Source organism: Meriones unguiculatus (assembly GCF_030254825.1).
Source record: "Meriones unguiculatus strain TT.TT164.6M chromosome 13 unlocalized genomic scaffold, Bangor_MerUng_6.1 Chr13_unordered_Scaffold_33, whole genome shotgun sequence".
NCBI lineage: Eukaryota > Metazoa > Chordata > Mammalia > Rodentia > Muridae > Meriones > Meriones unguiculatus.
In genome coordinates, this window is record NW_026843645.1 from 4,151,678 (window position 1) to 4,166,707 (window position 15,030).

The following is a 15,030-nucleotide window of genomic DNA, read 5'->3' on the forward strand; positions in this document are numbered from 1 at the left end:
AAATGGTGCAAGTTGTGATGACCTGGGGCCTCATTGCCAGGGCTTATTGTATCATCCCTCTTGTTAGATTTGATAGAGACAAATCTCAGACAGATGAAAATTATTGTCTTTTATTTTTATTAACTTAACTTAAAATACATTGATGAATTGTTTAACTGAGTGATAACAATGAGTTACCATGTGGGTTTTTTAATCTTGATTATTGCTGATTCTTGTTGTCACAAAGTATTTTTTGTTTGTAGTAATGCCTGATGACAGATGCATTTCTTCAGTGTAGCCTGGCAAGAGTCATTTGTGATGATACAGCTAAGTGGTTGGTCTCCGTGACTGCTATTCTAAGATCTACTTTCCTGAATGAGATCATTAATTCCTTGAAAGATTTTCATCGGTGATGGCATTAAACATTGTTCCAAAAACTTAGTTACATTTCCTCCACTTTCTTTTTCCATATGTCCAGTATTGACAACCATAGGAATTTTAAGATGTTTATATGCTAGATTGGGTAGTTAGGAATCTTTGCTGTAGAATTTGACTTATAGTCAAATGCAGACTGAGTATCCACAGTACACAATCGTTTGTTTGAAGATAGAATCATGGATACTACTAAGTGATCTGCTTAGAAATTCCCAGAATTTGCTGTCCATGGTTTTCACCACACTCTGTCATTTGTTAACTATTGCTAAATCAAAATAATTTGTTCACTACTATTTGAAATCTGCCTACAGTAAACATAATCCACTTTTCTGTTTTCTTTTGTTTCTTCTGTTATTGTTCTTTTGTTGGTTTGTTTGTTTCAGTCAGGTCTAAGATGTGGTTGTGCTTAAAAATATGTTTCTAACTTACTTGTGGGACATTGTAGAGCTCTGAAAGTGTTTCAATTGCAGCAGAAAATTCCGGCTTTTTTCCTGAAATGATTCCTAGAGCTTTGTGTTGAGTGTTGCACTTGTAGTTAGGGATATACTCACTTCTTCCAGACAGCCACATCAGAGGGCCCTTCAAGGTCATTTTGTTAGAATTAAAGGCATTGTAGATGTGAAAACCCAAGGTCATATTGGGAAGCAGGTTTGAGTCCTTGTTGATCTCTTCAATGGCAAAGTATAAGGTCAGCAAATATTGATAGTTTCTCCATTTCAGTCTAAACCCGAGGGATAGAAGGATGGGTATTGTCAGTACATTTTTCTCAAAAAGTCTTTATCAAATACAGGACTCTAGAGGTCCTAGCCTTTGACTTTTCCTGTTACATGTAAATCTTGTGTGAATAAGCCCCTGACAAGTCAGGAACGTCATGGAATGGCTCCTAAACTCTCAGAAATTTAACTGTTTCTAATATTTTTTGGTGTACATTGTGTGCGTAAAATATCACTTCTTTGTATCTTATGACTACTGAATACATAGGTGCTTATGACATTTCAGCTCATGGAAGCCCTGGGTTATAAAAGAGTCACTAAGGTGTTCACTAGGAATATAATAAGTAAGAGCTTCACAACCTTTTCTTTTGTAATGATTCAATGTCATACTCACTTTTGAAAATTCTAACAAGTTTATGTGCATTCCTAGTGTTAAATTGTCTTTTTGTGGTATAGACCCCTTTGAATAAAAGCTAGTATCAGTTCTCAGTGCCCACAGGGTGGCCTTGGAAACATGTTTAACTCCAATTCACAAGATCCTTTCTGGCATCTTTGGTCACCAAGGACACCTGTGGTATTCACACATATATAAGAAGGTGAGCTCTCGAATAAATGAAATAAGAATAAATAAGCATGTGCAAAATAGTGTTCTTGGGTTTGAAAAATGACTGATATGTTATGACTAGTTGCTGCTCTTGTGGAGGACCCTGATTCAAGTCACAGTAGCCAGTTTTAGGTTCTAATAGTGTGTATCACCAGTTCTAGAGGATCCACTGGCCTCTGAAGTGACACTGCATACAAGTGGTACACACAAAAACTTGTAGGCAAAACACTCATAAACATAATGTAAAATTTATTAAATCTTTACAAAAACTCAAAAAGTATTTAAAAATTAGTAATGGAAAGGTGTTTCTCTAAGCTTGCAAATTAAATGAATGAGTAGAGTTTTCTAGGTAAGGCAGGGGGGAAAAGTAATTTAAAATAGCATATAAAAAAGAGGAAAACCCAAAATACATTAAGACAGTACAAAAGTGCTCATAATGGGAGAAAGTGGTACTTTGTTGCAGGTAGGTGAGTTGAACTGTGTCACACATAGCCTTCAGTGCTTGGGGTTGGGTCCTCAGAAGCTTGTTTCAAACCTTTAGTAGATAAGAATCTGGGTGACCCTAACAGAGGGAGCTTAACAGAAATCATTAGCCTGAAATCCACTGGGTTCTACTGAAGGAAGGATTCTGCTTTCTGACCTGCCATCACCAGAAAGAAATTCCATTTGGTTGTACCACGTTAGTCTGGGATCTGTGGCTAGATGTTCTGTTAAGAAAGAATCTATTGGGCAAAAGCAGGCAATTAGCAACAACATAGAGAAAGAGAACTTGTCTTCCTTAAGGATTATCCCATACTAAATATTGAACTGTAGGAATGTATGCATGTATCAATGAGAACTCCTGGACAGAGCTGTGTCTACAAAGACTGGCTATAAAAAAATCATTGATGTGGAGAGATTGCAATGTTGTAGTTTGAGAGGCTCATTAACATAGCCCAGGCTACCTGTAGCACCCTGAGTAGCCATTTCTTGGACAAGTTATGGTTAAGATGATGCCTATATCTATATCTGTATCTGCATCTGTATCTCTATCTATCATCTATCTATCTATCTATCTATCTATCTATCTATCTATCTATCTATCTTGCTATCTATCTTGCTATCTATCTATCTAGATCTCCTATAGCTGAGATGATGAATAAAATCATTTTAGAATGTAGTAACCCAGCACATTCCTAGCTTTTGCTAATCTAAAAGACAAGAATGACATCACATAGCCATCTTGGGCCTATATGATAACTTGCTCCATTTTACTGTCAACATCCTCTCTGAGGTTTCCAGTGCTTTATTGGATTTATAGTTTTCTTTATATATTCTGTTACTATGAAAATTCATGAAGCTGCTTCCACATTGTATCATGGAATTTGTGATAGCCTAAATTGTGTTCACAGACTCTCAAATTTATAGAAGAAATTCTATTTTTTTTCCATTTGAGCTGAGGGCTTATGTTTTTCCAATCACATGAAAGCAATACTAAAGACTAAAGAATCGACTCAGTTGGTTATGTCTGTATATTTATTCATTTATATTTGTGTGACAGGAACATCACAAGAAGATCATCAGGGTCAATCAACCAGGCCCCAGAGGGTTCTAAGAAGTCTGATGCACCCACCAAGCACAATACAGGGTCTCAACCTAGCTCCTCTACATATAAGTAGCTGATGTGCTGATTAGGTTTTATGCGGGCACACTAGTTAATGGAGTGGACCTGGATTATACTGTATGTTTGTTGATCACTTTACCCTGATAGAACTTATCTAACTGACCACAGGGGAGTAACACAAACTCAATCATCATAAGACTACAGGGGCTGGGGTGTGTAGGTAGGGGGGCAGAAGAGTGGAGGAGGATATGGGAGAGAGAGTAGGATTGGGAGGAGAAGAGAGTGGGGCCTATGACTAAGATGGAAATTTAATTAATCAATAAAAATATTCCAGTGAAAAATACGATAATAAGTAAGATGTTCTCCCTCAAAGCCCTCAGAGAGTTCTGCTGAGTACGGATTTAAGGAATGTAATGAAAATTATTTCTTTGCCAGACATCTGGAGTTGGTAGCTAAGATATGCAGAAATGGCCTTTCCTTTGATCATATTTCAACTGTGATGATGATGACGACTGAACCATGAATTGCCACATGCTTCACCCAACAATAAATCCCTGCCTAACCTTTGGACACTGTTGAGTTAAATGCTCTACTCTGCCTGACCAAAGTAGGTTACTTTTCCAAGTTCCTGCTCCATAAAAAAATAAAAAGCAAAGGCCTCACAAGTCTGATGTTTAGTTTTCATGATGCCTTATGTGGCAGCTGAAGACAATGTTGTTTTGTGTGGCATCCAAAGACTGTCAACCTCTGTTCCCTACAAAGTCTTTGAGAACAGCATGGAGGATCCCAGACTTGGTGCCCAGGTTTCCAGTAAGTCTCTGTCATTTTGATTGATATAGAGGCCAATTGGATTATACTTCCTGCTCAAATTTACCCCTCTCAGATCTCTTGTCATGTTCAGAGCATGTTGTCACCATAGAATTTTAGCAGAGTTTATGAAACTTTATACAGCTCCTCTGAACAAGGCTGCAGCTGCATGGTTAGTCCATATCATGCATGAAAGCCAGGCTTTGTTCTTTTCTACAGATATCTAGATCCCCTGCTGAAGAAGGCATTATCTTGCTGACTTCACACTGAAACATCCAATCTAACAAAATTAGATTTAAATGAGATTCAAAATGAATCTACTAATACCTAACAGTTTACATTTTATGATTCTTTCATTTAAAAGAACTTGCTTGTCAATCTGTCTCCTGGTAAATGCATGGATGGGGGAAACAAATACTTTAAAGTTGATGGAAATTTTGAATGTCTAAGAAAGTTATTTAACGTATGTAAATGCAAGTTGTAAATGTCTGAGAAAGTGGTTTAAAGTATGTGAAAATGAGACTTAATGAGTTTAATATTTCAGAATTTTAAAATATTAATCAGTGGAGTAATGATATGTTATGAAAACCACCAGGTGAAAGCACTGGCTAGTCTTCTTATAGTTACAGGACCAAAATTTTTAATGTCATTTCATTCCTGCTGAAGATATAGTTCAATGCTTCTCATTGTGCTGAAATCTTATCTGTCATTAAATATTCTGAGAGTGGAAAGGCTGTTTGTTTTTTAGCCCAGAACCATCCTTATTTGGTGCCCAATCTGATTTGTGAAGCATCAGTCTACTCCAACTGTTTACAGACACTTGTTACCTGTTTTTCCTACAGTGAGAATTTCAGTGTAGATTATAGATTGTGGTCATGTTAATATATTTAAAACTTGTATATCTCTGTATAAACTTTAAACAACTATGATTTAATCTTCAAGGAGTTGAGACTTGATCCACCTATCATAGCTCAAACAGAATCTAGATTAAGACAGGTCAATTAACGATTCAGTCTTTTCTGTCTTTTATCCATCTCTGAGGATGGGCTCTTTTCTTCCTCCTGTGTTGGGATTCCTTCTCTCTCTTGCTGCAGTGGGCTACTGAACTATGGTTTCTCTATCTTGTGAAAGCATTCTTAAGAGTTCTTTACTTCCAGAATAAATTAGACATCCTTGGTCATTGTTTTTTTTTTTTTTTTCTATTCAAGTACTCTATAACAGTAAAAGTACCAGGACTTTAGTCTAGTATGTTTGTTTCCTAATCTGAGAGGAAATAGGCATTGAAGTTTCAAGAAGGTACTTTTCAGCAAAGGACCACCCTATTCCCAACACTGATGTTCAAATGAACATATGTACCAATTATAGCATCAACTGAAAAACAGGAATATAAAAAAGCCTAATGATTCCTCCACATTATCATAAATAACCAACAACCTACAATACAGTTTCTCAGAGAGATAAAGTGGCAGATATATATTTCAGAAAGTAAAGAGATGAACAACAGAAAAGAAGACAGAACCAAGCAATGAATTCAACTGGGCATCGAGATAAGAATCAGGAGTCGCTCCTTCCTCCTCGGCACAGGGGCACAGCGGACTCATCTTTCTCAGTGCAGACCTAACTGCCTGGGGTATACAGCCGCTGAGACGGAGCCCCAAGCGCTTTAGCGGCAGACAAAAGCCAGCGGTACGTGCCCCGGAGTCCCAGATTCGCGCAGCGGCTGCACCATCCTCCCAGGGCGCGAATCTGCTAGACACCATACTAGCTCTGCAGGATCGCCATCACTGACGGTACGGCCCACCTAATCCCACAGTGACAGAGAATACGCTATATACTCACCAAAACCAGGCAGAGCCGTCATACAACCTGGACACACCAGGCGCTGGGCCTCCCAAGCTTGGAGAGCACAACAAAGAGATCCCAGGACTTCCCAGAAAGCATTGGGACTAGCAACCCAGTCTCCAGTTACAGCGGGACGTGGCAGCGGAGCAGCACTGAACTGACGGGGCACCACAGCCCTCCAGTTTAAGAATAACCAGGGCCAAACCAGAGAACAGAGAGCCTGGTTACCCCATCCCTGCTGAAGTGACCACCCTGAAATCTACAGCTGCAGCAAGACCTCAGAACCTGGCAGTGACAGCAGCACAGAACTGGCAGAACACATCAAAGAAGCAGGGCCAAACCAGAGAGCAGAGAGCCCCGGATACCACAATCTCTGCCAAGAGACCTGCCTGTAAGTGAGTGCACCCTTGAGAATCTGCAGTTCCCCAGATCCTGGGTCCTTCTAAATCAGAAGCCAGGCATCGAACCCCCCTCCCACCCACATACCCACTTTGGGAAACAGAGGGGCAGTAGGGACATTGAAGTTCCTGCCCTGTGGGCCTGATTGAGGATTTAAGACAGTTAATGCCAGAAATTGCGCTGCGATCATCATTAGCGCCTGCGACATATACACTGCAGAGCCCCTCCCACACACTCAAGGGTTCAACATTAGCCATCACTCTGTCCCTCGAGTAACTCATCCACGCACACTTACACACACAGACACACACACGCGCGCGTGCACACATGCTTGCATTTGCCCCGTTTGCGCCTGCGTACTTTCCTCCCACAGGTACAGCTAGTCCTCAGCACACGCTGAGAGTGCTCAGCTTCCTGAAGAACTCTCCAGACACCAGAGAGAGACAGCCCCAGTCTGATCTGCAGAATCCAAAAACAAACAGGGAAGGTTTCAGATAAGCCAATGGCCAGAGGTAGGCGAAAGAACACTTCCAACATAAATCAGGACATCATGACTTCACCAGCAAACCCCAAAATCGATGGATACACCAATTCAGCAGAAGCACAGGAAAATGATATTAAAGCCATGCTTGCCCAATTATTTGAGGCTCATAAGGAGGAAATGAACAAGTCTTTCAAAGAGATGGCCAGTCAATTGGAGGCAAAGAAAGAAGAAATAGACAATATCCTTAAAGAAACACAGGCAAACATAGCCAAACAAATAGATACACAAGTAGAGGAAAAATTAGTGGCATATAAGAAGGAAATGACAAAAGAAATAGAGGCCATCGTGGAGAGACAGGAATCCAAATTGAAACACATGAAAGAAATGGTGCAAGACATGAAAACAGAATTAAAATCAATAAAGAAAACACAAAATGAGAAAACCCTTGAGCTGGAGAACTTGGAGAAAAGATCAGGAACCACAAAAGTAAGCATCACCAACAGAATACAAGAGATGGAAGAGAGAATCTCTGGAGCTGAAGACACACTTGCAGAAATGGATACTTCTCTCAAAGAAAAAGTAAAATCAGAAAAGTTCCAATCACAAAATATCCAAGAAATCAAGGATGCTATGAAAAGACAAAATCTAAGAATAATAGGAATTCATGAAAGAGAAGACTCCAGACTCCAAGGTCCAGAAAATAGTTTCAAGAAAATCATAGAAGAAAATTTTCCCAACTTAAAGAAAGAGATGTCCATAAATATACAAGAGGCCTACAGAACTCCAAATTGACTAGACCAGAAAAGAAACACATCACATCACATCATAGTCAAAACACTAAATCTACAGAACAAAGAAAAGATATTAAAAGCAGCAAGGGAAAAAGGCCAAGTAACATATGAAGGTAGACCTATCAGAATCACACCGGACTTCTCATCAGAAACTATGAAAGCCAGAAGGGCCTGGGCAAGTATCATGGAGACTCTAAGAGATCACAAATGTCAACGCAGACTACTATACCCTGCAAAGCTTTCAATCAACATAGATGGAGAAAACAAAATATTCCATGACAAAACTAAATTTACAGAATATCTACACAGCAAACCATCCCTACAGAAGATACTAGAAGGAAAACTCCAATCCAATGAAAACAAATTCACCCAAGAAAACAGGGCATACAGATAATGTCCCAACAAAAATGAAAAGAAAACAAGCAATGAAACAGGGTTAGATCATCGACTCCATTACAAAAGGAACTAACATGCATTGGTCACTATTATCTATCAATATCAATGGACTCAACTCACCAATAAAAAGACACAGGCTAACAGAATGGTTAAGGAAACAGGATCCAACATTCTGTTGCATCCAAGAAACACACCTATGCAACAAAGACAAACACTACCTCAGAGTAAAGGGCTGGAAAACTGTTTTTCAAGCAAATGGTTCCAGAAAACAAGCGGGAGTAGCCATCCTAATATCTAATAAAATAGACTTTCAACCCAAGTTAATAAAAAAAGATAAGGAGGGCCACTATATTCTCATCAAAGGAAAAATCCACCAAGAGGACATCACAATCTTGAATATCTATGCTCCAAATACAAGAGCACCGACATTCGTAAATGAAACATTATTAAAGCTTAAATAATACATTGATCCTAATACCTTAATAGTGGGAGACTTCAACACTCCACTCTCACCAAGGGACAGATCAACTAGACAGACACCAAATAGGGAAATAAAAGCACTCACAGAATCCCTAAATCAAATGGACCTAATAGACGTCTACAGATCATTTCACCCAAACTCAAAAGAGTACACCTTCTTTTCAGCACCACATGGAACCTTTTCCAAAATAGACCATATAGTGGGCCACAAAGCAAGCCTCAACAGATACAAAAGGATTGAAATAATCCCTTGTATACTATCTGACCACCATGGACTAAAGCTTGACCTCAACAACAACAGAAACAACAAAAAGCCGACACGCACATGGAAACTGAACAACTTACTACTCAATGACAGCTGGGTTAAGGAAGAAATAAAGAAAGAAATTAAAGACTTCCTAGAATTCAATGAAAAGGAAGGAACAACATACCCAAATTTATGGGACACATTGAAAGCAGTGCTCAGAGGAAAATTTATAGCACTAAGTGCCTGCAAGAAGAAATTCGTAACATCACATACAAACAACTTAATGGCCCAACTGAAAACCCTAGAAAAAAAAGAAGCAGATACACCCAAGAGGAGCAGATGGCTGGAAATAATCAAACTAAGGGCTGAAATCAATCAACTAGAAACAAATAAAACTATACAAAGAATCAATGAAACAAAAAGCTGGTTTTTTGAGAAAATCAACAAGATAGACAAACCCTTAGCCAAACTAACTAAAAAGCAGAGAGAAACTATCCAGATCAGCAAAATCAGAAATGAAAATAGGGATATAACCACAGACATTGAGGAAATCCAAACAATTATTAGGTCATACTACAAAAGCCTATATGCCACAAAATTTGAGAATCTAAATGAAATGGATAATTTTCTTGAAAGATTCCATCTACCAAAACTAAGTCAAGATCAGGTAGAAAGACTGAATAGCCCTATATCTCCCAAGGAAATCGAAGCAGTCATTAACAGTCTCCCCTCCAAAAAAATCCCTGGAGCAGATGGCTTCAGCGCAGAATTCTACAAGACCTTCAAAGAAGTGCTAACTCCAATTCTCCTCAAGCTATTCCACAAAATAGAAACAGAAGGAACACTACCAAACTCATTCTATGAAGCCACGGTCACCTTAATACCTAAACCACACAAAGACCCAACAAAAAAAAAAGAAAACTTCAGGCCTATCTCTCTTATGAACATTGACACAAAAATACTCAATAAAATACTTGCAAACCGAATCCAAGAACACATCAAAGATATCATCCACCATGAGCAATTAGGCTTCATCCCAGGCATGCAAGGGTAGTTCAACATACGGAAATCCATCAATGTAATCCACTACATAAACAAACTGAAGGAGAAAAACCACATGATCATCTCCTTAGACGCCGAAAAAGCATTTGACAAAGTCCAACACCCATTCATGTTTAAAGTCTTGGAGAGATCAGGGATACAAGGCACATACCTAAACATAGTAAAGGCAATATATAGCAAGCCTATAGCTAACATCAAACTCAATGGAGAGAAACTTAAATCAATTCCACTGAAATCAGGGACAAGACAAGGCTGTCCATTGTCCCCATATTGCTTCAACATAGTACTTGAAGTCCTAGCCAGAGCAATAAGACAACTAAAAGAGATCAAGGGGATACAAATCGGAAAGGAAGAGGTCAAAGTGTCACTATTTGCAGATGATATGATAGTATACATGAGCGACCCCAAAAATTCAACCAGAGAACTCCTTCAGCTGATAAACACCTTCAGCAAAGTGGCAGGATACAAAATCAACTCAAAAAAATCAGAAGCCCTCCTATATACCAAAGACAAAAAGGCTGAGAAAGAAATTAGGGAAACAACACCCTTCACAATAGCCACTAATAACATAAAGTACCTTGGTGTGACTCTAACCAAGCAAGTGAAAGACCTGTTTGAGAAAAACTTCAAGTCTCTGAAGAAAGAAATCGAAGAAGATATCAGAAGATGGAAAGATCTCCCATGCTCATGGATTGGTAGGATTAACATTGTGAAAATGGCCATACTGCCAAAAGCAATCTACAGATTCAATGCAATTTCCATCAAAATACCAACTCAATTCTTTACAGACCTTGAAAAAAAGATTCTCAGCTTCATATGGAGAAACAAAAAACCCAGAATCTCCAAAACGATCCTGTACAACAACAGATCATCTGGAGGTATGTCCATTCCTGATCTCAAGCTGTACTACAGGGCAACAGTAATAAAAACTGCATGGTATTGGCATAGAAACAGAAAGGAGAATCAATGGAACCCCATAGAAGAGTCAGAAACAAATCCACACACCTATGAATACTCGATATTAGACGAAGAAGCCAATTCCAATCAATGGAAAAAAGACAGCATCTTCAACAAATGGTGCTGGACCAACTGGATGTCTACATGCAGAAAAATGAAAATAGATCCATATTTATCACTCTGCACAAAACTAAAGTCAAAGTGGATCAAGGACCTCAACATAAAACCAGATACCCTAAATCAATTGGAAAAAAAAAGTGGGGAACAGCCTAGAACTCATTGGCACAGGAGACAACTTCCTGAACAGAACACCAACAGCACAGGCTCTAAGAGCAACAATCAATAAATGGGACCTCATGAAACTGAAAAGTTTCTGTAAAGCAAAGGATATCGTCATCAAAACAAAACGACTCCCTACAGATTGGGAAAGAATCTTCACTAACCCTTTATCTGACAGAGGACTAATATCCAGTATATACAAAGAACTAAAGAAGCTGAAAAGCAGCAATCCAAGTAATCCAATTAAAAAATGGGGAACAGAGCTAAACAGAGAATTCTCGACAGAGGAATATCGAATGGCAGAAAAACACTTAAAGAAATGCTCATCCTCATTAGCCATCAGGGAAATGCAAATCAAAACGACCCTGAGATATCACCTTACACCCATCAGAATGGCCAAGATGAAAAACTCAAGCGATAACACATGCTGGAGAGGTTGTGGAGAAAGGGGCACCCTCCTCCACTGCTGGTGGGAATGTAAACTGGTACAACCACTCTGGAAAGCTATCTGGCGCTTTCTAAGACAAATAGGAATAGTGCTTCCTCCAGACCCAGCTATACCACTGCTAGGTATATACCCAAAGTTTGTTCAAGTACACAAAAAGGACACTTGCTCAACCATGTTTATAGCAGCTCTATTTGTAATAGCCAGAACCTGGAAACAACCCAGATGTCCATCAACGGTGGAGTGGGTACAGAAATTGTGGTATTTTTATACAATGGAATACTACTCAGCAATCAAAAAGGAGGAAATCATGAAATTTGCAGGCAAATGGTGGGATCTAGAAAAGATCATTCTGAGTGAAATATCCCAGAAGGAGAAAGACAAACATGGGATATACTCACTTATATAGACCTATAAGATATGATAAACATAATGAAATCTATACACCTAAAAACGATAATCAATTGAGCGGACATGGGTTAAGATGATCAATCCTCGTTTAGAAAGACAGATGAGATGTGCATTGAACGTATGACAGGAATCTACTGAGCACATCTGAAAGACTCTAACTAGCAGTGTTTTCAAAGCAAAGACTCATGACCAAACCTTTGGCAGAGTACAGGGAATCATAAGAAAGAAGGGGAGTTAGTCTGATGGGGAAAGGATAGGAGCTCCACAATGACCAAATATATCTTGGCACAGGGTCTTTTCTGAGACTGACATTCAACCAAGAACCATGTATGGATATAACCTAGAACCTCCACTCAGATGTAGCCTGTGGTAGCTCAGTAACCAATTGGTTTCCCAAAGTGATGGGAACAGGGACTATTTCTAACAGGAACTCAATGACTGGCTCTTTGGTCTCCCCACCCCTGAAGGGAGAAGCAGTCCTGTTAGGCCACAGAGGAGGGCTTTGCAGCCAGTCCTGAAGATACCTGATAAAACAGGATCAGATGAATGGGGAGGAGGTCCCCCCTATCAGTGGACTTGGAAAGGGGCACGGTGGAGATGAGGGAGGGAGGGAGGGACTGGGAGGGAATGAGGGATTGGGACACGGCTGGGATACAGAGTAAATAAAATGTAACTGATAATAAAAAATAAAAAAAAATATGTACAGGATTTGAAAAAAAATAAAAAAATAAAAAAATAATAATTTTGTCACACACACACACACAAAAAGAATCAGGAGTCTCTATGAGAACTCGGATGAGGGATAGAACAAACAGCTGTACACAGAAAAGACTGTGTAACATAAAAGACAAATCATAAGTTAACACTGAGATTGTGAGGGAGGAGAAAGACAGATAGAAATGTTGTAAATTAAAATCATAAAACCACCAGTCAAATCAGACAACACTGGGTTTCCAGCAGAACTAATTAAGCAGAGAACAGAATATGGGCATAAATGACATGGATTTCAGAACGCTCTATTACAATATCAGTGATGATCAAATAAGTGATAAGTATGACCACAGTGTCTAAACTCTGAGATACTTTAAAGATAGTAAAGCCAGAACACGTGAAATTGGAGAGTCTAAGATTTGTACTGAGCACATAGGGATATTCAAGTTCACTAGAGCAGAAACTCTCCAAGTCTCTGGAAACAGATATTCAAACATAAGACATTTAGATGGCCAGATAGACCTGAGAAGAATGGAAACTTATCTTGACATATTAAAGTCAGTGTGTTAAAAATATGTAAGTCTCGCCATGGAATCACACCATGGAGAGACACAAAAGTCGTTCTTTTTTTCTATCCCTGATTTCTTTCTGAATGGAAACATAACAAAGAGAAGTGGAAATGTTTTCAGAGGCACAATGAAGCAGAAAAAAAAATGTGAAACTATTTTTCACATTATTCTGTATCTAGTTCATTATTCTCAATGGAATTACATGTGTTTAGCAGGTCATCTAGTACTATCTTTTAACCAGAACAACCATAGCACATTCAAGCAAGTACTCACAGGTTGAAATTCCATCGTAGACTTGGTTCTGTGTCAAAAAAGTTCTGGTCATTTTGGGATAGATCAAGTGGAATGGAAATGGGAATAAATGTAGCAAGGTTAACATCTGCCTCCATGTAGGTGTTGGACTTTCCATAATAACCACAATGGATCAGAAATATCTCTGTTGATGTATACACAGGTTGCAGGAGGAGGCTGAAGCAAAGCAAAGGAAGGGGCATGTCAGGCTCTTCACTACACAGAAACAGTCCCCTGCATCGAGGCAGATCCAAGGAGATTGTTGGCTTATGTCCTGCAACAGGCTCAGACCTCAACAATGTCAAAGAAGACTTTGTATGCTGCAGCTGATTCCTACTGTTGCTTCAGGCTCTCAGTCTTTGCATAACCAAAGGTTCTCATGATAGGCCAGCTCACTCACTGTAGCAAAGTCCAGAAAACTGAGGGTCACAGTGCTGAGATATTTCAGTCACTGTAGCCAGACTTGCTCTGAATTTTCTGTCTTTTTATTGTTCTGTTCCTCACATCCATGTACTCTTGGAATCCCATAGCCCTGAGGCTTTGCACCTGGTTCCTCCATGTGGGTGAAAAACATGTTTGGTTCTTTTTTCAACAACCTGTATGATTTCATCATGGTCCACAGTGATTTGGAGAGCACCAGAGTCTGAGACAAAATTGTAGGTCATCCAAAAACAGCTTGTTTGTTTTGGATTGCTGTTGTGAAAGTAGTTTGAACATTTGATTTCTCCTAGGAAGGGGAGCAGGGGCAGTCATGCTTTGTTCACTTTGATAGCTCTTTGGTCACTTCCATCAGTCAAGGTGGCTAAATTAAGCAACAGGGAAAGTAGATCCAGACAGTTTTGATGAGATCTGATAAGCTACAGTAATATAGTAGAGGAGGAGGACGTCCTTAGTGGACTTGAGGAGGGACATGGGGTGGGGGGGGGGGCTGGAGAGGGAGACTTCAGTCATACTTTGACATGGGGTTTTGACCAAGAAAGTAAACAGTAGTGACTCAGCCATATGCAGGACACCTGGGTTCAGGGTTCTCAACTCAGCTTTTGCATTCAGACCTCCTCCTGGATGTCTGGCACATAATTCAGAATAATACATGACCAAAAGAGGAGGCAAGCTTCTCATAGTCAATTTAAATCATGACAGGCAACACATTTACGGCTTGTGTGCTTAGTTTAGATTATCAGCCACTTTCCTCTTTACATTCTTTCGTGATTAAAAGACAAACATGCATCACTGAAGAATCAGGATAGGAGTAGGTTTTAGGGCCTGTGAATATGAACTCAGTTTTGAACCTGGAAGCAGAAGTCTTGAGATGGCTGGATTCAGTCAACTGTCTCATAACAACAACCAAAAAGAAAAATACTTCATCTCTATACTTTTTCTACTTTACTGTAACACTATTTATCATAATTACTGCTGATATAATTTCATGGTATTATTATATATTATTGTTATAATATGATATATACAATATAACACAAATAAAATTTTGATATCTAACTTAGGTAAAATTCATGAAAATACGGCC

The 15,030-nt window shown here is 39.2% G+C and overlaps 1 protein-coding gene across 1 annotated transcript; it reads right to left on the reverse strand.

Moving 5' to 3' along the window:
• Positions 1 to 511: 511 nt before the first annotated feature.
• On the reverse strand, positions 512 to 14,078 carry LOC132650796 (vomeronasal type-2 receptor 26-like). The gene is made up of 2 exons (XM_060376116.1): positions 13,488 to 14,078; positions 512 to 1,135 (listed from the first exon to the last, which is right to left on the reverse strand). The coding sequence occupies exons 1-2, from the start codon at positions 13,706 to 13,708 to the stop codon at positions 835 to 837; spliced, it is 522 nt and encodes a 173-aa protein (XP_060232099.1). The 5' UTR covers positions 13,709 to 14,078; the 3' UTR covers positions 512 to 834.
• Between the last annotated feature and the right edge of the window lie 952 nt (positions 14,079 to 15,030).